Source organism: Natrix helvetica (assembly GCF_964273705.1).
Source record: "Natrix helvetica genome assembly, chromosome: 1".
In the NCBI taxonomy this organism is placed as follows: Eukaryota; Metazoa; Chordata; class Lepidosauria; order Squamata; family Natricidae; genus Natrix; species Natrix helvetica.
The window spans coordinates 234,266,457-234,292,551 of NC_138548.1; the positions used below are offsets into that span (position 1 = coordinate 234,266,457).

The window sequence follows — 26,095 nt, forward strand, 5'->3', positions numbered from 1 at the left end:
GACTGCAGTTTAACTTTCCTGCTGCTTGGCGAAACAATCAGCAGTAGCATGCAAATCTGTGCAATGTACTTCTGTATGTAACACCCCTCCCCTCCTAGACTGAGCATTGTCCAATCCGTGGCCGACGTAACTCACATAATCCTGTAAGTAGGTGGGGCATTTCGAGTTCCTACTGGACCTGCGCGGTTCAATTGTTCCTATGTCCTCGGCCGGTGCGGTCAGGCCTGCTGTCTCTCCGGACTCCTAGGATGGAACCTCCTGGAATCCTTGTGCCTTCCCATGTAAGTGTGCCAGTCTTCGGAGTGTGGGTCGAGGATTGCTGGTGCAGGCGATGTGTGTGATCCCATCCTCGTTGCCAGTGTTAGATGACTCCAGGCTTATTAACTTTCAGCACCTTTTATTTCCCTAGCTGTTGCAATACGAACTGCTCGCAGGCTGCTGGAACTCTCTATTTATTGAGCTCTGACAGACCAGCCGGCCAATGACAGCAGTTTAAATTTCCTGCCACTTGGTGAACCAAACAGCGGTAGCATGCAAATCTGTGTGATGTACGTTTGTACGTAACATAAACAATACTTGGAAATGTACATCAGGTCTTCTAAAAATTTCATCTTATTGGCTAGTATCAAAGGAAAGATGACTTTAAAAATGCTTCCTCTCTCACCATAACATGCAAGACGAGGAGATGACTGACTAAGAGGGGAGGGGCTAAGAGAGGCCAGGGAAGGCACCCCTCAATGTGAGTGACATTGAGTTGCCCATGCCCACTCAGCCATGCCCATCAAGCAGTCATTAGGGCAGAGAAACTATTGTTAAATTATTTGAATCTCATCACTACATCACTAGTACCTGAGTTTTACCTTTGAAACTCTACCATATATTATTAACCTCAACACTATGACCACCTAATGCCTTGAATCATTGGTGGAAGATTATGAACAGATAGATGGTTTTATAATGCAGCTCAAGTAGTAAACTATGGCTTTTTATTTAACTTCCTGCTGGAGTTTCATTCATTAAATTCATGAAACTCATGATTTAATGAAACTTTGAAGAAAGTAATTGTGGAATCTGAACATCTGTTAAATAATTCACTTTATTTGTGTAATTATACTGATATAAATGATGCACTAAAATCCTGATTTAATGGTCATTATTCTATAAAACAGGAGTGGAGTCAAAATTCATAAGTTCCTAAAATACCTACCTTGAGTTCCTCACTGTTGTTTCTCAGTAGAAAATCAGTGTAGCAAGGAATGCGTGACAGGGGATGTAGCAATAAAGTAAGGAACCTTTGCCCCCACCCAGTTTAGTGAAGGAGGAAAAGTCCGGATATATCATGTGACCCCACTGTGACACCAGAAGTTTGACACCCCTGGTTTTGCATGTTGAAAACAACACGATCTTTCGAAGTGGCCTAGAAACCAAGAGACTAGTGATACCTTAGCCATGAAGGTCAGCTCAATAAGCCCAATTACTTTCCAAAGATTGTTATTGTAGGGGAAATAGGAGGAAGGAGGAGTATTAGGTATGTTCACCATCTTGAGCTATTTATCAAAATAATAAAAGTGGGAAAGAAACAAACAAACAGAGTTTCCTTGAAAATTATCAATAATGAACTACAAGACATGGGTAATAAGCATGAGCATCTGTATCAAGGGGTACTCATCTATTTAGATGATATCCTTATATATACCAAGACCATGGAACAACATGTAACTCTTGTACATCAAGTGCTTAAAAAGCTGCTGGAAGCACATTTATACATCAAATTGTCTAAATGTGAGTTCCACAGGATGCAATTGGATTACTTTGGGTTCCGCATTTCAGCTAAAGGGGTGGAGATGGACCCCACGAAAGTAAAGGTGGTGTTGGCCTGGCAGGCTCCTAAAACCTGCAAGCAATTGCAAATTTTTTAGGGTTTGCCAATTTCTATCGCCAGTTCATCCCATCCTTTACCCAACTGGCCCTTCCACTAACTGACCACTTACATACAAAAAGTCTCAGGACAAACCCTCAACCGGAAAGCCTGGTTGTGTGGGCCACAGTGTGTCAGCAAGCATTCAAGCATCTGAAGTCCTTGTTTGCAATAGAGCCAGTACTGAAACATCCAGATCCCACTAAACCATTTGTGGTCCAGGCAGATGCCAGTGATGCGGCAGTGGCCGCAGTCCTCTTACAAAAGAACAATGAAGGAGCCCTACAACCGTGTGCCTACACCTCGACGAAGTTGACAGGGACTGAACGCAACTGGCCCATTTGGGAGAAGGAGGCATTCGTGGTCCAGTGGGCCCTGTGACATGGCGGCATTTACCAGAAGGTGGAGGGATACCCTTCGAGGTCTGGATGGACCACAAGAATTCGGAGGCCTTCCAGATCCTGTGAAGATTGTTGCCAAAACAAGTTAGATGGGTCTTATATCTTTGGCAATTCAACTTTCAATTAAAATATATACTAGGTGGCAAGAACTTCTTAGCCAATGCCCTCTCCCGCAAACCACAATATGACAATAAAAGGGAGGATTTAGTGCAGGCTATCATTCTGATCTCACAATCTAGGGTGTTAGCCACTCAACAGGCCCCACCGGCACCAAACCTATATGCCTAGGGGAAGGACCTCCCCAAAGCAATCCAAGCAGCACTCTCAATGGACCAGTGGTTTCAGGAAAATCAAACTTTATTAACATAGCAAGAGGGCTTTGCCAGGAAGGGGTTGAAGTTATACGTACCAAGTGTGGTATAGGTGGCCATGCTGCGGGTTCCTCAAGACTCTGTATTTAGTAAATCACCAGTTCTGGTGGCCACTCATGAAGAGGGACATAGAGGATATGTAAGGAGTTGTGTTGTTTGCAGTACCATAAAGACCTGGCCTGGCCAGTGGCAGATCTGATTTGCCCATGGGAACAAATAGCCATGGTTTTCATTCGTGGATTTACCGGACAGCCAAGGGAACAAGGTCATTTGGACGATAATAGACCTGTTCTCAAAGCAGGCTCATTTTGTAGCATATACTGGCCTTCCCTCTGCTAGGAAGCTGGCCAAACTATTTATTGCCCATGTCTATAGACTCCATGGCTTCCTCAAAAGGATAATTTCAGACCGGGAAGTGCAATTCACTGCCCGGTTCTGGCGCAGATTTGTGGCAATGGTGGAGTCTTCAAAGCGACTTAGTACAGCCTTCCACCCCATGACCAATGGTGCCATGGAGATGGCAAATGTGATGCTGGAGCACTACTTAAGGTGTTATTTCCAGTATCAACATACCAATTGGGCTGAACTCCTCCCCTTTGCAGAAGTTGCATATAACAATGCAGTGCACAAAAGTACGGGGTTTACCTCATTTCGTGTGGCTAGGTGGGGGGGAGTTCATCCCAATTCCAAAGTATCATCAAGTGCTCCCAGATGACATGACCTCGCAGGAGTGGATAGCTTGGATGCAAAAAGTTTGGAAAGTGGTGAGGGATGTGTTACATCACTCTTTTGCCACATATAAAAAGAATACCAACAAAAGGCAGAAGGCACAAGGACCTTTCCATGTGGGCCAGAGGGTATACCTCTCCACTAAATATCTCAGGCTGCTGTTGCCATGTAAGAAACTCGGGCCCAAATTCATTGGGCCTTTCCCAATCATATTAGTCACAGTGCAGCTAAGGCTCCCCCCTATTGGGGAAAACACATCCAGTCTTCTACTGCAGCCTGCTCCAATCAATTCAGGCATCTGATATCAGAGGAGACCTGGTACAGCTGCCAGCCTCGGTTACTGTAGATGGGGAACAGCACTATGTAGTGCAAGATATACTAGATACCAGGTGGCACAAAGGGCGGTTACAATACCTTGTTTTATGGAAAGGTTATCCCCTGTCAGAGGCATCATGGGTTCACAGTAAGGACTGTAGGGCGCCCCACCTAGTAGCGAGATTCCACCGCAGACATCCCATAAAACTGGGGGAAGGGATCCTTCGGCTCCTAACTGACTGTAATGTTTACCTCCCCAGATGCCATCTCCATGGTAAGAGGGGCCGCATGTCAGCTCCGGTGAGCCTAAAGGTCCGGAGCTGCCATTAGGGGGGGAGAGGGGGCAGGGAACTGGGTCAGCTGCCAAGACTTGTGTTTACCAGATGGAGATTTCCCTCCTCCACAGCAGTCCAGCTGAGAACTCTACATAATTCTTCATGACTGACTGCCATGAGGTTTCCACTGAGAACATTCCAGAACTGATAACAATCCATGATTGATTGCCAGGTGGTTTTCACTCTGGGTCATGAGGTGATGGGTGTGAGCGTGTGCAGGGGTGGGGTTTAGCCTAAATACGAAGTAACTAAAAAAGTTACTGGGGAGCCCCGGGAGTCAGCTCTGACAATGTATTCATTGCCTTAATGCTTTGTTGGTCAATTCATGCCGGAGGAAGAAGATAAACTGCATTTTCAAACCGTCTTTGGTGTTTGGCTGTTTTCATTAATCCTTCAGAACCTGACATCCAGTTAACATGACTCAATTTTTAGACAACTCTACCTAGATGACTGAGACTCTTCATTAATATCTTGCTCAAAACTATGGTTTTTGGTGACTTAATTTCTTTATTAGATTGAGATAGGCAAATAAGCTCATAAATGATCACTTTTGAAGTAATGTGGCAAGAGGTGAAGCACCTGATAGACTCTCTGATACTGATTTCCAGTGAGTTGTAGTGAACTTTCCAGAAATGATGTTTCATGAACGCTGATATTTTTCCTAGCAGATTTTTAAACTAGCCACTTGAGCCTGTTTATTTATTTATTCCATTTGGAGACCACACAACTTCCACAAGTTCCTAGGGGAGGTTACAGTAGAGACAAAGAAACAGAAAACCAAACAATTAAAGCACACATATGCGTCTGGAAGAGAAAAACACCCAAACACGCCAAATCTGCAAAAACTAACAGACTTGGCATCCATGCTAATCCCGGGGCTGGGAGCACAGCCATGTTTTTAATGACTTCCTCAACAGCTGTAGGACTGGAACCATACGAATCTCTGTCCACTCCCACTCCATTGTTGTTGTCCCCAGATAATCTGTTGCAAATGTTTCTGTTCCATAGTTTGCATTGCAATATTTGATTTAATAAGTAAAACATGCATAATTCAGTAGTGTCTCCACTGTTAAATATTGAACATTTTGGGTTAGACTCCTATGAGTTTCTTGAGAAGAAAAATATTCCATGATAAAATGGGCACTTTGGACAAGGACTAAGCTAGCTTCAAAATTATGGGGAGGTATCATCTCAAGGGAATGGTCAGAGAAAACCATAGGGAGTGCATGTGCAGGGGAAGAAAAGCAAATTGGTTTTCAAGCCAGGTCTAAATCAAGTAGATATAAGCAATGTAAGTTTTTATACAGTAGAACTCTGCTTCAGTCTTGAGTAGCACAGCCTTTCTTTGGAAGAGGCAATTGGTTTGAATAAACTAATAACCTGATGTAGTATGAAATCCCTCTTCCAGACACCAAATTGGAAAGATTTAACACCCTGAAGTGACTAAGTCACTTTCTAAAGGCTTTCTGCAAATTCTTAATGATTTTTTAAATTAAAATATATGGAAACTGATCCTTCCCTGCCATTTCTTCAGTCTTCTGTCTGCTTAAAACGGTGCATACTGATCTGTACTGCAATATTTGAACATTTTGCAATTGCGAGGAAAATATTTGTTTTTGTACTGCTTTCAAGTTTTATGAAAAAAAATGGGATTCTAATGAAGTGGAAATGGAAACATATGCCATTCTTTTAAATATAGTCAAACAGATTTCTGACATCTCTCTGGAATAGCAAGCTAAACAGGGTCTCTTGAATTGATTTCTGATTTCTAAACAGACTGCCTGCCCTGTACTATCATTTCCTTTTGTGACATCAAAGCCTTAAACTAAGAAGGGTCATATGCTAGAACAATCTCTGATTGTTGTCTGACTATCTGGTCACTCGGACGTAGCCTTCTTTGAAACATCCTCATATCATTTATTTCTGTGCCTGCTACATGGGATGTTGGCATCTTGATTAGAGTGTGCATACTTAACTTTATGAAAAAGTACCCTACAGTATTTCAATATTGCCTGGTCTGGAGGATAAATAATCAGTGGAGTTATACCTTAATTCCTATTTCTTAAATATATGTATTTTAAATTAATTCAATTTTTACTGAGAGTGTTTTTTACTAAACACAACAAATCAAGGCTTGTGCATCTGACCTTTCTTTTCGCAGTGGTCAGTGTTCATATTTAATTTTATTTATTCAATTGATATGGTCACTCACCATACCGTGGTCACTCTGGGTGGCTAACACTGTTTTGCTGCTGTTCAGCCACTCAGTTGTTTCTGACTTTATATGATGAACATCGTTTTATCCAGATGATGGGCCAGGAATTATCTGAATGCTCATGCTGATGTCATTTGTGATAGTATCAAGTGAGCTTCTCTTCTCTTGGCCTCCTTTTTTAAATTACCTGCAATTGCGTTTGATTTTTCCAATCAAGGTTTCCTCCAGCGACCCTTGCCTTCACATGATGTGTCCAAACTAAGTAAGCTGTAGCTTTATATTAGTACTTCTAGTGAGCAACCTGGTCTTACTTCATCTGCTACTGAATAGTTTGTTCTTGTGGTCCAATTACTATCAATAATTTGTGGATGAGTTTTCATGGTCATATGACAATGTGATCTTTCCACCCTTTTGTGTTTTGTCCAGATACGTCTTAGCATTTTTCCTGAGTATTATTTCAAAGCTTGTCCCTGTGAATGATTGAGCCATTCTTGAAAGATAAAATCACCCGCTATCTCAACTTCTCTATTTGCAATGGGTTGGCGTTGACTGTTGGCATAAATGTAGTTATTTTTCAAGGTTTCTGAAAGGCAGAAAGGATGCAAGGTAACCTTTACTCTGTATATGTTTGCAGTTGTGTTCCATTTAATAAAATCCCTCTACTTCCTCCCCAACACTGCTGTGCTGTAAATCTGAGCCAAATCTATTGCCTTGTTGGACCAAACCTTTTGGCAAATACTAGCAGATATAAAAAACAAAAAGCTGAATGAGCAGGAATTATGGCTAGCAACAGATAGTAAAAACAAACACTTATTATACTTTGGCCCATTTAAACTTTTCTTTAAAATTTAAAGCAAATTCATTTAGATGTCATTATAAAGTGAGAATTTGATTGTTTGAGGGGATTTTGCAGTTCACTGGCCAAGCCTGTTTCACAATTTGTTTTGAAAATCGTGGAAGAACATTTAGTTCATAGTGACTGCATAGTTGAAAAGGAACATTGGAGGTATTACAACTCGGCATAAATTACCCAAAAAAATCCCATCAATTTTGCAAAACACAATACTGGACCTGTGAGGAACTCAAGGATGGGCCATTCTCTTAGATAGCTTATTCAAGGTTGTCTGACACCCTTTCTTGAAGTGACCTCTATTACTCATGCCATACAAAGCATCTCACCAGGGCAAAGCTAAGCCTTTTTACTCAGTCCTATGGGTCCTCAATTAGAGCTGAGATGCTTATCAGAGTGGCCTTGGAAGTCTGCTAGCATCAGAATCTGTGCAGGATCTGATGCTTTCGTCAAAACAACAAAAGTAGCCCTGCAATTCAAGTTCTGACCCATTCATGCAGAAGTGTGACATCATGTTGTGACAACAAAAAGGATGGAACAATGAAAGGGTATAATGCTGCTTTCTTCATTTGAAGCCCCTGTGGAGGCTTCAGCCCAGTATGACATTCATCTACCAGTGCAATTTTAATAACATACAGACAAACTCTATTTATTCTGTCAGAAATCTAAACCTGGAAGTTATTGAGAGTGGATATGGTCCTGTTGCAAAAACAGTCTAAGAAGAGGAACTCTTTAGAATAATGAGAAGTCCATTGGAATTTGTGTATGGACTAGGGTCCAATTAGATTTCTGGCTGCAAAAGAAACCCCTAATGGGGAGAGATCAATTTTTCATTAACAAAATTTTATTCCCCATGAAAGTATGAGAAATTGCCATGCTACTTTACCAATCTTGGGGGGGGGGGGTGTCTTGTTATTGAAAGTTGTATTTTTCAACAATATTGCAAAGTTGTTGAAATCAACATAGTGCACCAGCAGGGCCAGCTCAAACTACTATGCACCAAAAGACATTGTGATATTACGTATACAAAACTGAGCAGTTGATCTTTTTTCCTCCTTCTACCCCGGCCAATAACACAGTCCTGAGGAAAAAGCTATCTTTGGTGGACTATTATGAATTGCATAGTACACACAGAGCTTCCTCCATTCTCTCGTTTCTGTGTCCAAATCCACCCTGTTGTTTGTTTAAGCAAATGCAGACTGACACACACATCTAGCACAAGATGTCTCATTTTGTCCTGATTGATTGTTCTATCCAATGTGAAACATTGAGAGAATATAAGTAGCTGAGCCAATCAGTTGGACTACATTAATGCTGTGTAAGAATCCTTATCACACTGAAAACAAAATGGCTCAAGAGAAGCCCCATCTCAATCTCCATTCAGCATCTTCTAGCATCTTCTATATTATGCAGATTGTTCACTCTACTTCAAGTTTTCTCAAACTTGGCAATTTTAAAGTGTGTGGAGTTCATAATTCCCAGTTGCCAAGTTTGAGAAACATTGCTTTGTTCAATAGCAGGTCTTCAGCTCTAGGAGCTGAAGTCCACACATCTTAAAGTTGCCAAGTTTGAGAAACACAGATCCACCTCAAGCTAGGGTTGAACCCCCAAAGACAATGAATCCTACACATCTTAATCTCATTTCCAGATTTGTGTCTTTAAAAATGCATATTTTTCAGCTAGGTGCAAGAAAAAAATATAAATGTTAATAAGTTCTTTGTCTCTCTCAAACTCTGGAATATAACAAGTTCTTTTTCAGAAATACAGCTGTGTGAACACTGATGAAACCTTCAAAACAAAGAAATCTGTTCAGTTTATTGGGGGAGGGAAAATCGGAGGAGGGAAAATAAGAACACCAAAGTATTGTGAAAAACTGGCTCTTGGCTGGGTTAATGAATTGAAGGAATGAAAACATGAAAAAAAATAGTAAGCTGTTGTAGCCCCCCTCCCCCAAACAAATCACATTCCAGATGGACATTGGCTTGATTCTGTAGCTATCTTTAATTCCATTTCTTCTTCAAGTTGTTTAAGGTAAGGATTTCTCTGTTACTTTCTCCTGACTGCATTAAAACACAATCCAGTTGTGCAGAATACTATTTAGATTTCAAGCATTATGTTTGACTCAATCTGCATATGCCTTACCTGGATTTATCTTGTTGAAGTGGATCATGCTTCTGAGTAAAGCTGTGTCAGATTAAATTATGTTAAAAGAAAAATATTTACTCAAGTTTGTTAGGACATTGTGTTGTTGTTTTTTCATTGGCAGTCTAAAGATTATGGATAATTGCTTTCTGCATTGTTGGACGCTAATATGGACCTTTACTTGGACACCTGGAAAGGCTACTAAGGGCAATGGAGTAGATGGGAATTCTATACATGAGATTTGATTGTTTTATGTTTTTGTCAGTCTATTCTATTGTATTTAGCTAAGGAAAAAGTGGCTCAAATACTCTTGGTCAAATAATTTTAAGTCAAAACCCTGCATGGATTTCACCTGTATCGATCTGTTTAGGAAATAAATAAATGCACAGAACATGACCCCATAAACAAGGAAAGGAGGAGGATTGTAATATTTAACTTGTGCCTCTCGCTACAGCTTGCTTGAAGTTAAGATTTCTTTTTTATTTCAAGCAAGCCTTACCATGCAGATGGAGTACATGCGAAAAAGAAGCTTGTGTCAACAGACTGCTGCGCTCTTGTGGAAAAATATAATTCTGAAATGGAGGATGAGAATGCAGAGTTTTCAGGCAAGTGTCAAGCAGTAACTTTCACTTCAGTGAAAACAATACCTTTTCCCTGCCGTTACTCCCCATTGAGATTTCTTTTCTTCTGCTTTCCTTTCTCTATTTTTAAACAATGAAACAATGCAAAGAAACATAGAAACAATGAATAGTTGTGATTCTAATGTCAAAAATTGGACTAAAGATGATTTGTGTTTATTGTGCAACTTGATGAATATAATTGGTTTTGAAAAGAGAGGTTGATACTCATGTGCGTCTGGGTTTTGGTTCTCTATCAGCAACAGACTTTGCTAACGGTCTATGACGTCTCAAGAACTTTTAATGCGCGATAAGGGTACAGAATAAGATGGAATGGGTTTGGGTTCAGCTTACAGACAGACCACAATACTTGACTGCACACTGACATAGCAGGGATGGTCTCACATTTGGAGGACTTTGAGGATACAAAGACAAAAGGGAAAAAAATCAGTTTGTACACGTGAAGTCCAAAAAGTCCATTAAATAAGTTTAAGAAAGGGCAAGTTAAAAGATCTTTAACTTCTTGCTAAAGGAATTTTAACAACTTTCTTGAGTTGCTAACATTTCTTCTTATAACCAAAAAGAGGGCAGACACCATCAATTTAAACACTTTCCTTTCTGTGCAATATAGGGAAAATAAGAGTTTTTTTGAAAGGTAATCTTTTCAGTATCAAAATTAAAATTCTAACACTTTAGGAATAAGGGTGGTTCTAAAAGCATTTTTTAAAGCTTCGTCCCACCTCCCATTAACCAGTCAGCTGAATTCAAGATGCCTTTTGGGGTTAAGAATAAATGTGTGGATAAGCAGAGCTTCCGCATTGGCATTAGAACTTCTCCCCATGCATATTTTATATGTGCTTCTGAAGGGTGTGATGCCAATTGGCACACCTATAGGCGCATAAATGCATGATGTGAAAGTGTGCATGTATGCAGCATCCTAGATTCTCTTTTGCTATATTTTCATTAGTGTAGATCCCCCAATGATATGCCTATCATTCAAAATAGAGTTGCCTTGCTGCAATCATTCCAAAATACTGTAATGGGTGTTATAACTTGAACTTTTTCATATTTCCAGGAATGGTTTTGTTCCCTGGTTCTCTTCAGCATAATACTGTTATCAGCATTTGGATTTTTATATCAGGAAGCTGGCGAAATACCTCATGCTCTCCTCGGAAAACCTTCATTTAATATTACTGGAGTTAAACTTTTGTATGCTCCAAATACTAAGATGTCAAGAGAAATAATGAAGAAAATAGAAACACTCTCTCCTCTAAAAGGTATAAATATCTGTTTAATTGTTTTCAAAGACTTCAATAGATGCTAATTTCAACTGGGCAGGTTTAGACTGAATTTGGTAACTATGGAAAAAGGATTGCAGGTATCCTCCAATGCTGTTCAAACAGCACATCAATTTAGACAAAGTGAGCAAGAGAGCCAGTTAGGTCTGATGGTTAAGGCCCCAGATTAGGTTGTGAGGAAAATAGGAGGAGGAAGGAATATTTGATATGTTTGCTGCCTTGAGTGATTTATAAAAATAATAAAGGCAGAATAAAATAAATAAATACCACTGGTATATGAATTATGACTAGTTTCATATATCATGCTACCTGTGGTTTGTCTGTGATATTCTTTATATATTGTAACCAACTGATTTTGTATAACCTGCCAATAAAACATGTTTTCAGATGGCTATAGCACTGTTTTTCTTATATGAGAAGCAAAAATTAAACAACTGGGGGAGGGAGGATTGCATTTTATTATGATGGGTGAACCCAGCCAATACATTAGGCATGGAGATACGTTTGAGATCAAGATATCTATCGAATAGATGAACGAAAAGGCTTTGACCCTTCAATCATGCATTTCTGCTTTCCTATCTCCTTTTATTTAACTTAGGTATTAACAGAGTTTAGGCTACAAGATCAAATATCAATCTAGTTTTTTAATATTCTTTTGGCCAATTTTTTGGTAGTAACCCTTGAAATTGTTAAGTGATATAGCTAATAAAACATCAGCATGCAAAGACATTTCTCTTTCCCTGTCCTATGTAGGATTTCACTTACTGACATGATTTCTATGCTAAAGGTATTGAGACAAAAGTGATGGAAGATGAGAAGACCATGGAAGATGAGAAGGCCATGGCATCAGCGCAGGACTTCAACTTAGATATTATTGGAGTTGTATTTCAAGATGAAATGTCCTATCGACTCCGATTTCCTACCTATAGAACAGTTACACCACACAAAGAACTTGCTGTTATAGGTAATTCAAGATGGCTGTTATCTCCTAATTCTTTGTGTATGATCATACCAAGCCAGCAGACTAAGGCTCCATTTTATCTGAAGCAATTTTATTTTATTTTTAATAAATTAGTGTCTAAAGTTTGTCCTGTTGGATAGAAGTTGGTATTGTTAAGTAGGCATCAGTTGGTATATGAAACCCTAAAGAAATCTAGGGGATTGGTTTGTTTGAAAGGGCTGCATGGTTTTGGAGCATATGGGTATGAAAATGCTTGGAATGTATCCATGTAGTCACCTTGGATCTTGGGGGTGGGGGGGAGAAGAAACACTAAAGAAAGAAAGAAAAACATAAAAGGAGAATGACTGCAGGAGAGAAAATATAAGTCCTGTCTGATTAAGTTTTAGGGTTAGGGTTAGGATTGATCATCCAATGGAATGAAGAGGAAAGAATGCAAAAAGAGAAATAAATCAAGACAGATAGTAGCTACTTGGAACACAGTAAGGAGAATTATGTCACAAAGTACTAGAGATATGTTTGGAATTATGCTAACTGGGAGTTTTAAAGAGTATTTAGTGGAAAGACACTGTGAAGGAACCTGTAAATTTAAAAAAAAATGCATAAAAGAGACAGGCTTACTTAGATTTATGGCCTCCTCTGTGGGAAAGCAGACAACAAATTTCCTACCAACAAAGTGGTAAGAGAATGCTAAAAAAAATGAGGATGAGGGAAAGATACTGTGTAATCTGTAAAGGGAAAGTACAAATATTGGAAAGAATATAGATAAAACAGGAAATAGTTATGATTATAATAGGCAGAGAAAATGGAGAAAAACTTAACAAAAAAAGTATTTTGAAAATTAAGAGAAAATAATAATAAGTCTAAAATGGAATGATTAGAATTAAGCTGCAAGGAATGCTTGCTGTGGCGTTAGGAGCATATTGGATGGAAATGTGAATATATGAAGGGAAGAACTTGAATTGTTTGCACTGAATGTTAGACAGATTGCATAATAGCAATGAAGCGCATGGATCTGAAATTAATGTATCAAACCTTAAAATAGTTATGGTTCACATGGAAAAGGAAATGAAATTGACAAGTTGTAAATAAATGGCAAAAAAATAAAGCAAGTAAATGCATTTGTGTGCTTTGGTAGAATGTTTATTAAAGATGGAAAAACAAATGGAGAGGATTTGTTAATAAAACTCTACTAACTTGACTCTATTGGCAAGATCTCAGATTGGGTGGCTTACAAAACTTGCACCAAATGTGGTATTTTAATACTTTTTATGTTTCCTCAGTGTGGTGCATTGTTATTTCATTATTATTATTGGTCTCTATTTTGTTTTATCTATTTTTCTATGTCACCTTGAGTTTCTTTGTGGTTAGTTGGCTTATTAATTGAAATGATTAATAATGTGCAAATGCTGATTGGAAGGCAGGGGCTAGCTTGTTGTCTGTGACAAGGAAGGAAGGAATGTTGTCAAAGGAAGTAAAAATGGCTAAAAACACATTTCTGTCCACCTTGTTAAATGAACGTGGGAGTTGTATATGCCAGGAAAAACATAAATTGAATGTGGTATCAATAAGTTAAGCACATATGCAATATATTTACAGTGATCATACAGCCTTTATTATAAAGGATGGTCCTGTTTCAGAAATCTGTTCTTTAGATTAATTTGATTTAATTATTGAATCTTGAATTTTCCTTTGTAAAGCCAAGTTATAAACAGAAACATTAATTTTCTTATACTTATGGACCTCTTTCAGGATTGTCCTTTATTTTTTTCCAATAAACTATGATCATGTAAATATGTCTGACCCAGTTCAATAATGACAGCACTTAAATTAGAGTCTTCAAATCAATAGTTTGAGTGGAAATAAGAATTAGAAACAGCTCCCATTTTCTTCTTGACTTTAGATAGGAGGATGTATTATGCTGAGTATTGTTTAAGATGTCAGTGAGTTATATTGTCCTACTCTTGTGTAAGATAATTTTAGTTGGCTCCAGTACTTCAAGTGCCTGAGGAAATCAGTGAAGTTGGTAAAAAGCAAAGTTCTTCCATTTCTTTGCTCTTAGAAGAGAGGGACTTGGTGCTTCTCAAGCCTTTCTGATGGGCTGTTTTGTTCAAGGCCGCAGCGCAGTGAATCATTTTCCTGGAGATCATCAAGTCCAATGAAATATCAACTTTTCCCCAGTTAATAAGGACTGTAATTTATAAGATTGAACATATAATATTGTAAAAGCCTGCTTTTCTTCCTTTTTGTAGATACATGTTTCAACTTTTCTTCAATTTATTGTGAAAATCCAAGGTATTGGACTCAAGGCTTTGTCTCACTGCAATCTAGCATTGACAGTGCACTTATTGAAGTAAGTGGATAAGCCTTACTTTTACCTGCAGCAGTGGCAGCCACATTTTCTCAATTTTGTTTGAACAACTCCTCTGTTCCTTTAATTTTATTTGCAGTTTTATATATTTTGATTAACCGGGTTGCTGTTTATCCTACTCACTGCCTCTGGATCTCCCTGCACTGTAGAGTAAAGCTCATTCTAATCTACTCAGAGAGTACACAAGTGCTTTCCTTTTCCTAAGTATGTCCTTTTCTTGATTCCAGTATTACATCGTTAGGTTTCTGTATCAGGTCAACATACGTACAGTACATACATACATACATACATACATACATACATACATACATACATACATTAAGTAATTCAATCATCTTTTCTTTATAATGTAATTGTCCAGGCGGCCTGGCATATCATCTATGGAATAAGTTATCAGTAATTTTAAAAATGTTTTTGTCTTTTCTTCTAGAGGATCACCAATCACTCTGTTTGGGAAGAAATGACTTCTATTAATGGCATCCGTATGAAATCACCTTCTGTTACAATAGGATCTGAATTACAAAATGGTGTGTTCCTTTGGACCTTATCACTGTGTTTTGCTCCATTTATGTATTTCTTGGCACTAACTCTTTCAAGAGAGAAAAGGAAATTAAAGGAGGTGATGAAGACGATGGGACTACGAGATGCAGCATTCTGGTGAGCTATGAAATTGGCTATAATATCTTTTTCTTAGCTTAGTCTCTCTGGCAGGTTCTTACAAGAAAAAAAGAGGATGAATACATGCCAGCCGGAAAGCTCAGCACAGAATTTAACAAAGCTCTGATCCTGGAGCTGGTGCTGTAAATAGTAGCTCCATGTTGGGTTCTATTTCCTTTGGACCTCTAAATACTTATGTGACTGATGCAGAAGTAGGTTTTGACCAGTTTGGTACGGTACGGCTGAATAGGTAGAAATCGACCGTACGGTAGCGTACTGTTAGGACTGATGTCCTGGCTACGCACCCTTATCGGTACGGTTCCCTGGCCTGGGTCTGCTCACTCCCTCGCCTGCCCAGTCACCACTTGCTTGCTCTCTCACCCCACCTGTCCACACCATGCATGCCCCGCCCAGCCAAGGCTCCGAGGCTGCAGGTACCCAGGGAGGAGGGGGGAATGCTGCCCATCTGCCTGCCCCCTCCAGAAGCAAACGGGCAGGCCCTGGGACGGTCAGCAGCCCATGCGCCACCACCATGTGTTCACTGTGGGGGCACAGCACCTGGCCGGACGCGGCTGCAGCTGTCAACAGGACGTGAAGGAGCCGCCGTCCAGCAGAGTGTTCTGAGGTCAGTGGGTTGGCGGGGAGGTTGTGTGGGGCTGGAGGTGGCAGGGCAGTGGGTGCCGAGGCCGCCCTGGGTACCTGCAACGGGACACAGCAGCTTCTGGGCAGCCGCTCCTTCGCGTCCCGTTGCTCCTTCGCGTCCCATTGCAGTTGGCTTTCTTCTGATGATCCTTCCTCTCAGGGGCAGAAGGTCACTCCCAGCCAGGTAGGATCTCTAGGAGAAAGCCTACTGCAACAGGATGCGAAGGAGGCACGAAACGCAAAGGAGCGGCCGCCCAGCAGCTGCCGTGTCCCGTTGCAGGTACCCAGGGCAGCCTCGATGCCCGCCGACTCCAGCCCCAGTTGGTGGGTCAGCTTTGTAAGGTGCCATATATTTTATGGTGCACAACATCTAGTTAGGTCCACCTCTTGTATCCCTTTGGAAAGAAAGAAAGAGTAAGAGTAAGAGAGAGAGAAAGAGAGAGAAAGAGAAAGAGATAAAGAAAGAGAAAGAAAGAAAGAGAAAGAAAGAGGAAGGGGGAGAGAGAGACAAGAAAGGAAGAAAGGAGGGAAGGAGGGAGAGAAAGAAAGGGAAAGAAAGAGAACTCATGACCAAAATTTTGGTTGCTAAGCGTTGTTAAGTGAGTTTCACCACATGTTACAAGTTGGCCATGCCCAGCCAGTCACATGACTGCCAAGCTACGCCCACAAAATAGGCCACACCCACTTAATAGGTAGTAAAAAATTTGAAACCCACCACTGGACTGATGGTGTCACCACTCAGGTGCTTGTTTCCTCTTTATGTAAATGGCAATTCTGGCCAGCCATTCTGCAACTTAGTTAAATATAGCTAAATATTCTCACATTTGCAATTTTGTAAAATACTTTGGTAAATTTTTCAACTTTGATGGGCAATCATATGTACCACATACTGTGCCTGTTTTCTGTTTTTATGCTAAACAGTGTTATTTATTTACAGAAATAATTGTATTCTACCTATTTTGAAGCCTTGAAACTTTTCTTTCCCACAAAAGAAAAAGTTTCAAGTCTTTAAACATAAAGCCATCATAAATAATAAAACCTATGTATAAGTCAAATTTACCACTGTTAGCACTCATATATTTAAGGGGGAAAACAGTAGAGTCTTCTTGAAGATCAATAAATTGGGGACACCATTACCTCAAGCAAGATATTCCCTCAAATGGGGCAGCCACTGGGAAAGATCATTGATAGGACTTTTACCTTACATAGGGTAAGGATCTCTGATATTGGTCAGAAGAGAAGGTAGTGCAGGCATTTGAGAGGGTAACTTCAACTTATGAATTTATTATGAATTGGGTCCTCCCATAGCTGTTGCTCATTGGATAAAGTTTACAGTTGGCTCACCTCCTCTTCTAAGTAAACATTTATGTTTAAAATTCTCTCTTTTGACTCGCCCATTCTTTTCTGTATTTTATGCAACTAACTCTACCCCAGAGTCTGCTAACATTCACTGCTGCTTCTAATTCTGCTTCTACCACTTTTAATTTCTCAAAGATATATCTGCACCCACTAAGTAGATCCTCAAGTGGAACAGACACTTTTTTATCCCCTTGAAAATTTCTTTACACTGTTGCACATTTCCTTATGCTCCTAAAAACTCAAATAATGATACTCTTTGTAGATGCACCTTAAAGCATCTTTCTTTCCAGGGATCACCCTCCAGTTTAAATACCCAACATCTCAACGTGGAGCAAATGTCTTTGGGATGTATTTAACAACCTTTGCAAGTATGTTTTTAGGAGTGGGATTGGAAGAGGCGTAATGTCACTAGGGTCTCCTCCAAAACTGGATCATCTGCTCATTTTAGAAAATTGCTTCTAGCCACCGAAGATTCACCATGCTCTAGGTCATTTGGATCAATTTTGGCAGGACCAGAACTCAAGCCCAATAGCATTCTAGATGGATTTTACTCCACAGCTCTGCTCTCTTAAAGGAGAATTAGCTGTGGAGAAAAATGGAGAGTACAAAAATAAAACAACATGTGAGCTAAAAGGACTTCAACATAGAAGTAATTCCATACAGAACAAGGAGCCTTACAGCAACTTCCTTAATCAGCCCAAGATGTCACTCCTCTGTCTAAACAAAAGAGATGCCAAAAATTGATAGCCATGGAACTGTTTTCTAGATTTCTTTAGTTGACAAAAGAAGTTTTCAAGAAGAGCCAGTAAATCGGTTGACTTCCGGTCGCTGCAGGCGACAGACATTTCGTCTGCCGCTTGTCTTCTCGGTGGGCTCCGTTCAGGAGCACAGGAGACCTTGGAGGGGTCCCCTGCTGCAGGGCAGCTTGTTGGAACCCCCCAGACTCGGCGGCAGCCAGTGGGGGGTTTTCCAGCTTCGCCCCAGGAGCTGGGGAGCAGAAGGGGGGGGGCATGCTTGCTCCTTCGCCGAATGGGTTCCAGAAGGAATAAGTTAATCAAAGGAAGCATGGCTGAAATGTTGGTCATGGAGGATCCTTCCTAATCTCTTCAACTATCAGTAACGGATAAGCAGCAGGCTATCGTAAGCTCCTGTTCAATCTATTTAAAACCGAAGATTAGAGGGGGGAGTTTTTTTTAACCCCCCCTCAGACAAAGCGGCATTTAAACTCTCTCTCTCTACTTTGGAACGGAGAAAGAACAAAGGCTGACCTGCCACTTGAATTAACTATGCGGGAAAGACTGAAATCACAGTTGCAAGAGTGCTTGCTGAGCTGTTTTTAAAAATCAAAACTTTTGCTCTTCTCCCTGCGAAAAGGAGGAGTCAAGATGGCTCCCCTCCGTTCTCGTTTTTGTACTTATAAATGAAGTCTGCCTTTTGAAACCACCCTGGGGAAAAATGATAATTTCTGGCATCTTTTAATACTTCCCTTGAGGGTGCTCTGGATTTCTTCTGCTACGTGGACTTTTTGGATTTTGATTATTTGGTTTCTCTCTTTCTGGTGTACCTCTGTGTCTTGGAACAGTGAAGAAGAATTAACTTTTTACTTTCGGATTTGCCTGCTACCTTGGACCAGCCCAGCTGCGCACTCCAGTGATGCCATTTTCTTTGTAAAAGACTTACCATCTCTGAACTTAGACAATGGGACCTAAGAAACCACCAACGGGCAAGTCACTATTGGCTCCCGCCTCAGCGACTTCCAGACCAAGTACCCAGCAGCCGAAAATTACTTCATTGCTACAAAAAGAAGCGGCTGGAGAGAGCTCAAAAGAATTATCTGTCAACCAAATGTTTCAGGAAATTATGAGAGGTCAAAACAAACTGAGGAAGGAAGTGGTAGATCTCAAAGACGAACTCAGAGGGTTACAACATAACACAACAGAAAATTGACAAAGAATTGCGGTGCTGGAGGAGGGGGCAGCTGGGATGGGGGAAAAGGTTAAGGAGGTCCGAAAGGGAAATTTAGAACTGGAAAATTTTATGGCCAAAATAGAATCTGAAAGAATGTCTTTTTTTCTCAGGTTACAGAACCTACCAGAGACAGAAAATGAAGATCTTAAAGATATTATGAGCACAATTTTAGCAGAATACCTTAAGAGAAACAAAGAGCAAATGTGGTGGGATATGGACCTGGTCTATAGAATTAATTCAGCATATGCCAGAACCCATAATGTTCCAAGAGAGGTACATGTTAAATTCCTCAGGAGGACCATGAGAGATGAGGTGCTAGGGGCCCAAAGGGAGGGACCTTTAAAATACCAAGATAAAGAAATTACCATTCTAAAGCAAATTCTGAAAAAGATAAGAGAAAAAAGAAGGAAGTATTCTTCCTTATCAAAGAAACTATACAATAGAGGAATTTGGTTTAGATGGTTATTGCCAGAAGGAATGCTGATCTTCTGGGAGGGAAGCCGAATTAGAATTAAGACAGTGGATGAGGCCGAAGCCTTTATTAAAAAACATTTTTTCTCTCCCAGAGGACGAAGATAGCGGAGGTAGGGAAAAAGGCAGCAATGTACAAGACATGGGGAAGGGGGTGCTATGGCTCCACCTGGGGACAGGGAGGAGGGAGCAATATCGAAAAGGCTCAGGTCACAAAAATAAATATATCTGAAATATTATTGTAATTGTTGATATACTAGAAAGTGACAAAGAAAGAGATGATTGAACACATGGTTGATATAAAGTAAGAATTCTGTTTATGCTTATCTTTTATATGTTATTTTTAAAATTGTAGAAGTGTGAGATTTGGAGGGATTTCTACTACTATCATGGGAGCTACCAAAATTTTCTATGTACCCTATTACCTTTTCCCCATAAATGTTTTAAAACCAATAAAAAATTTTACAAAAAAAAAAAAAGAGAAGAGCCAGTAAATCCTCGCTCTGAATAGCAAAAGGAAAAGACCCACAAAGCATATTACCTTATGTGGATATTCTTTGATTACATCGGTCATTATTTTAGGGATACATCTGCTTTATCTTTATTTGGAAGAGTCATCCTTGGCTCCTTGGTGTTGATCCGCCAAAACATTTAAATAAAATAATAATAATTTTATTTTTCTGACACTCCTTGAATTGTTGTAGACAAGGGGTCATGGAAAGGCTATTGAAGGCCTCCACTCTTCTTCATATTGGTCTTCTGTTCCTAACAAGACACACCTGCCACATACCATTTAATAAGAGTCTCAGTTTCACAGTCACAAGAGAAGGCTTTCCTGCAATCAATGTTTTTCTCCTGTAGGCTAGGGCCATAATATTGAGCTAAACTGGACAAATAATTTAGGGAAGGTGGAGAAAAATCAGATAAATGTTATCAAGAAGCTTAACAATGTCTTTTTCTTCATAGGCTCTCCTGGGGTTTGCTGTACACCATGTACATCTCAATTCCAAGCATGGGGCTGACGTTTTGTCTGAAAGCTACGTATTTTTACCTAAGCAGCAATTCTATCTTATTTGTCCTATTTTTCCTTTATGGCATTTCATCTGTAAGTCTTGGGCTTTCCTTTTCTCAGTTAAAATTATATGTTTAATGCAATATTTAGAATAAATATTTCTGTTCTGCTGGAGGACAGTTTCTGGACCAGATTAAGAAGAAACTTTTTAAATAGTAAATTAAAACATTTATTTCTCAAGTATTATCTCTTTTTAATAAAGCACCCAAACCTGGGAATCGTTTGAGGGAGCCTGGAGATACCAGTTCAATGAAAGTGCACCTGGACAGATTATTTCCTTTAGCAGAAAGCTCTTTTGTCTAGTTATATGAAAGATAGGAAAAACCATACCTCTCTGTTTGGATTCATTGACATTTATTTGATAAGCTGACTGCACCTTTCCAAAGAATATTGAAAATATGGGTACATCATTTGTTTCTTGAAAAATTTGTGATTAGATAACTATTAAATGTTTTATAGGCAATTATTCAGAATTTTCAGCTCATCCCAAATGTTGCGGTCTGCTAATTGGCTTGGATTGGTTAAAGAGAACCTTTTCATTTTTGGAAAAGGTACCCTGAGTATCACTTGACTGAAGTTGCTATATGGATGTTCCTGTTTAAAATGTGTATATAATAAATGCTAGATGCAAGAGAGAATGTGAAGGTGATAAGGAGGGGGGAAAGGAGATGGAGGAATATTGGAAAGTTTCAAATTGTTCAATGGATCAGAGAAAGTAGATTAAGTGGAGGAAAAGATGGATTTACTGGATAAATTACAAGCAGGAAAAAAACCCAAATGTGTGGAAAATGTGTGTGAAGGTGGAAGATGAAGAAAGATGGAGTCAATAGCTAAAAGAGGAAGGAAGTATATGGAGATGTTAGTGCCCAGAAGAATTGTGAGGGGGTAACAAAATTAAGTATGTACATATTACTAGGGACAACTGGAGAGTTAGGGTAGAAGATAGAGATGGCTTTTTGGTGGTGGAATGCTGGGAGAGTGAAACAAAACTTTCCACTCCCTCCACTCCTTTACAGCATTGAAGGTGGGACACCATCTTCAACACATATACCTTAAAACAAAAACAGTGAAGTGAGAATAATGTCATTTGGCATTGAGAACGAGTGAGAGAGCAGAACCAGGATAGGGCAACTGAGAGCTTCTGCTTGTGGCCAACTAATTCACCATTATAATAATCACAAATGGAATACACAGGTCTGTGTTGCTCTCTGAAGAATCTCTTGCAAGTTTTACTGGAGAAGATTCTTGGGGAAGATCCCCACATGGGATAAGAAGACTGGGGGTTTCTCTAATTTGTAATAGTTAGGGCCAAGGGTGGGGAAATGGACACCCTCTAAAATAAATGTATGAGGGGGAACATTTTTATGCAGTTGTGATATAGTAGGAAAACTTTCCAAAAAGAATGAAGTTCAGTAGCCATGGTTCTAGGTTAAAAAGTTCAACCATCAGTACTGAGTGGCTAAGCAATGAAGCTGAATAGATTATGGAGCATGGTGGCATTAGGAGTCTGTGCAAAAATAGGAAGCAGAAGTAGGTGCCATATTCCATCTGTGGTCCCACAGTCTTTTCATGTTGAAAATGCTGAATGCCTCAGCACCCAGACAATATGGACTCAAGTGGACTCTACTGCTGATTGAACTCAAATGGACTCAATTCATTCTGCTGATGATTTTCTAACTCTCTTAAGTTGAGCATTTACAGTTTGATTGGACTCCATCTCCTCTTTTTTAGAGATATAATAACATTTTGGGAAACGTGGCTATGGGAAGGCATTATGCACTGTCTTCCTATTAATTCACCTCAGTTTGAATCCTGGCCAGCAAGTATCTACTGCAACAATTTATCTTTTTAATGTAGAGCGCAACAATTACATAAAATACAGAACAATAATTCCCTCATTATATTTTATCTTGCATATTTGTAGAGACTGTACTAACTGGCAATCTTCTTTCTTCTTTCACAGATATGTCTCTGTTTCATGTTGAGCTCTCTCCTAAAGAAATCCAGAATCACTAGTTTTTCTAGTTTCATCTTGATTTTTTGTTTGGGAGCCCTCAACGTTCCTACAACAATCAGGTTGATACCTCCAAGTTTGGAGTTGATTTTGAGCATCTTCTGCCCATTTGCCTTTGGCGCTGGGCTTTCAAAGGTAGAGTGGCGCACAGTATTTTACTTCAAAATTCTATCTTCCTAATCATGATACAACTAACAGAAAACACATCTGACACTCACTCTGGTGGCATTGGTATTTCTCTTCCAAAGATATTTTGATAGGAATACATAGCAAACTGAGCATGGGCACAAAATGGCATTCCATTCTAATCCTTCCTTTCCATACTGCTGAGACCCATGCTTCCATTCCAAGGGGGTTAGAATCGGATCAATAGTTTAATTTACTAAACAATTAGTTTCATTTCAATTCTTTGATCTTTTCAATGAGAATTTGATTTACAAAAAAAACTTTGTTCTTTTCATGCAGATTCTCCATTTTCAAAAATATGGAAGGACCTTTGATTTTACTGACTTAATGTTTGAACCGTATGGTTATTGCTTGCTTATTGACAGCCTCTTATACATGCTGCTGGCTTTCTATTTTGATAAGGTTGTGCCTGGTAAGAACATTACTATGAATATATTACAGTTTGCAAGTTGCTTTTCATTTCTCAAGTTGCTTTTCATTATCTCAGAAGCATTTTTGAATTAGGAATTAACTGTAACTGGCCTGAAAAATGGGGGGGGGGGATAACAAAGTTGAGACAGCAAGTGTTATATCTTTCTTTAGAATAAGTTGCCTGAAATTCATCTGAAGCTCCTAATACAACAGTCTTGTTCACATATCATGCATACATGTAAGAGCTGTAGACCATTTTAAAGAAACCAGTGCTATGCAAAGCACTGAAATTGCTTTGTAAGCAAATGAAATTAAAGGTGGATGATGAGAAAGAAGGAAAACTTTCCCTTTGTTTTCTAAACCTCAGTCATTTTGTGGAGCTCATGATTTCCATTGGCTTCTTATTTTTGTGTTGCAATTCCATTCGCATTTATTTTCTCTAAATGACCAATAATTCCAATGCATTGTTTTCATACAAATCAGTCACTTTGCATTCAATTCACAAATATTCAGCATCCATTTTAGTCTCTTGTTTCACCATTAACACATTTGACTGCATTTATGGTTCTCCTGACATATCCAGCTTCCACTTACATCCACAGAATTGGCAGAAAACTGCTTGTATACTTAGCTATTCTCTTGACAAACATCTTCACAACAGAATTATTCCATCCAATATTTTTCTACCAGCATCTGCACATCTTAAATATTCCCATTCATGATCCTGTTTTTAGTAAATATTCTACCAAGATATACAAATTCACCCACTTATACCAGTTTTTTTAAATTTATACATACTTGCAATTGTTCATTCCATTTTTCCTGTGAAATACAACTGCTTCCTCTTGGATACTATAATTTTCACTCTCTGTTTCTTCATAATGTTTGCTGCAAATATTTGGGCCCTCAGCCAACAGTATGTAATCATCATTACCAATGGCCATCACATTCCTAACCAACACAATTAATAATACCACAATAATTCCTTATACAATGCTAAAAATATGCAAATCAGCCAAAGGAACATCACATCTTTTTCTCTTGCTCCCTGGTTAGTATTAAACCTTTTGCCAAGCATCCCATTTATTCTCCATCATCTACACTTCATGCAAACAGTTCTATAATTCACACCTATTAACACCATCTACTTCTTCTAAATTTAATTTCTTTTAAATTCACAAGCACATAGTATAGTATGAAAACAGAATTGTGGTAAGCCATGTTATTCCGTGATGTTCTATGGAAGTGAAATTTGAATTTTCAAGAAGGATAGGAAGAGTGCTAATATTTTTGAACTTTGGTAGTAGAGAAGGGACCTGAAAAATACCAAGGACAAGCAAGGAAACAAAAAGATGAATCAACAAACAAATCAATCCAGAATACTCACTTGAGTCCTAAAGAGCAGGCTCATATTGTCTTACTTTGGACACATTTCACAAAGACCTAAGTTTCTAGAAATGATTCTAATTCTGGAAAAGGTAAAAAAAAAGAGAAAAGAGAACAACTAACAGAAAGATGAATAGACTCGGTTATAATGGTGATGACTGTATTATTGACTCAAAAGCATTTGCAGATAAACAAAATGTAGGTTACCGGCCTTAGTTATACCAGTGCTACATGCAAATTTGTCTGCTAATGACATGGATATTAAGATTAGCAAGAATTCTCAAATGGATTATATATACCTGTGTGTTGCTTTTGCCTATTTTCCCCCTTTTTAGTTTTGATGTAGGTTATAGGTAGAGAGCTGAACTGAATGCATCAATTCAGTTTATTGTCAGGTTCACAGTTACGAAAATATTACAAAAGAACAATGAAGTCTAGGGTTGTACTTTATTGTAAGTTCAATGCGAACATTAAGAATTTAGTTATTTTGGATTTATGACAACTTGCTGTTTGTAAAATACTTTTAGACAAATATGGGGTGCCTTATCCTCCATTGTTTTTCTTGAAGAAGACCTATTGGTGTAAACCAAAAAGCCCCTATACTGGGGATGTTCCTACGAGTGAATGGAGTCATGGGAGTATCTTCAGTGACAATGCTGAGCCTGTGCCTCCTGAATTCAATGGGAAGGAAGTCATAAGGTAAGAGACATTGAATCTGGACATTCAATAGTGTGAGCATACTGTACATTTATTTTACTTATAGGTTCTGCTCTCAGAGGACATTGGGGAAGATTCATTCATAAGGAGAAAATAATATGCTGTAAGAAATATATTTCTGCTTCAACAGATAGTCTTTGATTTATGACCATCTGAATGAGGGGGGAATTATCACCAGTCCTTGCAGTTGGGGCTGTTAGTCACATGAACACAATTTATCCACTTGGCAACTATTATGATGGTTGCAGCATCTCAAGGTCACATGATTGCCATTTCAACCCTTTACGATGGCTTCTTACAAGCAAAGACAATGGGAAGCCTGTAGGAGGTTACAAGTCGCTTGCATTCCCACTGCTTTTCACCCCGTCTGGTTGTGTTCTGTAGTGTCAACCTTCAGTTTCCACCTGGTCTGCTTACTTGAAATTTCCTCTTCCATATCATGTTACATGGGGTCCTCACTTAATGACCTATATGGTCCTGGTGTTAAGCTTTACAACCACATCGCTTAGCAAAGTGCTATCATAGCCTGAGGACTACCTGCATTGTCTTTTATTATAGTTTTATATTATAGTTCTATATTTATTTTATTATGTGTATTGGACATATACCAAAGGAAAATGCATCCCATGTCCAATATTTACTATGACATATTGAATGCTAAATTAATATTCTCCTATTTCAAAGTGATATTT

The 26,095-nt window shown here is 39.1% G+C and overlaps 1 protein-coding gene across 2 annotated transcripts in view; it reads left to right on the plus strand.

The window, feature by feature from the left end:
- The first annotated feature begins 9,017 nt into the window (after positions 1-9,017).
- LOC309399122 (ABC-type organic anion transporter ABCA8-like) overlaps positions 9,018-26,095 on the plus strand; it is a 63,250-nt gene continuing 46,172 nt past the window's right edge. The window contains exons 1-10 of one of the 2 annotated variants that reach the window (XM_081966634.1): positions 9,018-9,165; positions 9,766-9,881; positions 10,969-11,170; positions 11,979-12,155; positions 14,402-14,502; positions 14,951-15,177; positions 20,584-20,722; positions 22,653-22,838; positions 23,169-23,301; positions 25,214-25,385. In XM_081966634.1, coding sequence (XP_081822760.1) covers positions 9,777-9,881; positions 10,969-11,170; positions 11,979-12,155; positions 14,402-14,502; positions 14,951-15,177; positions 20,584-20,722; positions 22,653-22,838; positions 23,169-23,301; positions 25,214-25,385 — 1,442 coding nt within the window. In that variant the 5' untranslated portion in view covers positions 9,018-9,165; positions 9,766-9,776. The remainder of the gene's footprint in view (positions 9,166-9,765; positions 9,882-10,968; positions 11,171-11,978; positions 12,156-14,401; positions 14,503-14,950; positions 15,178-20,583; positions 20,723-22,652; positions 22,839-23,168; positions 23,302-25,213; positions 25,386-26,095) is intronic. The other variant, XM_081966635.1, reaches the window with a different exon arrangement.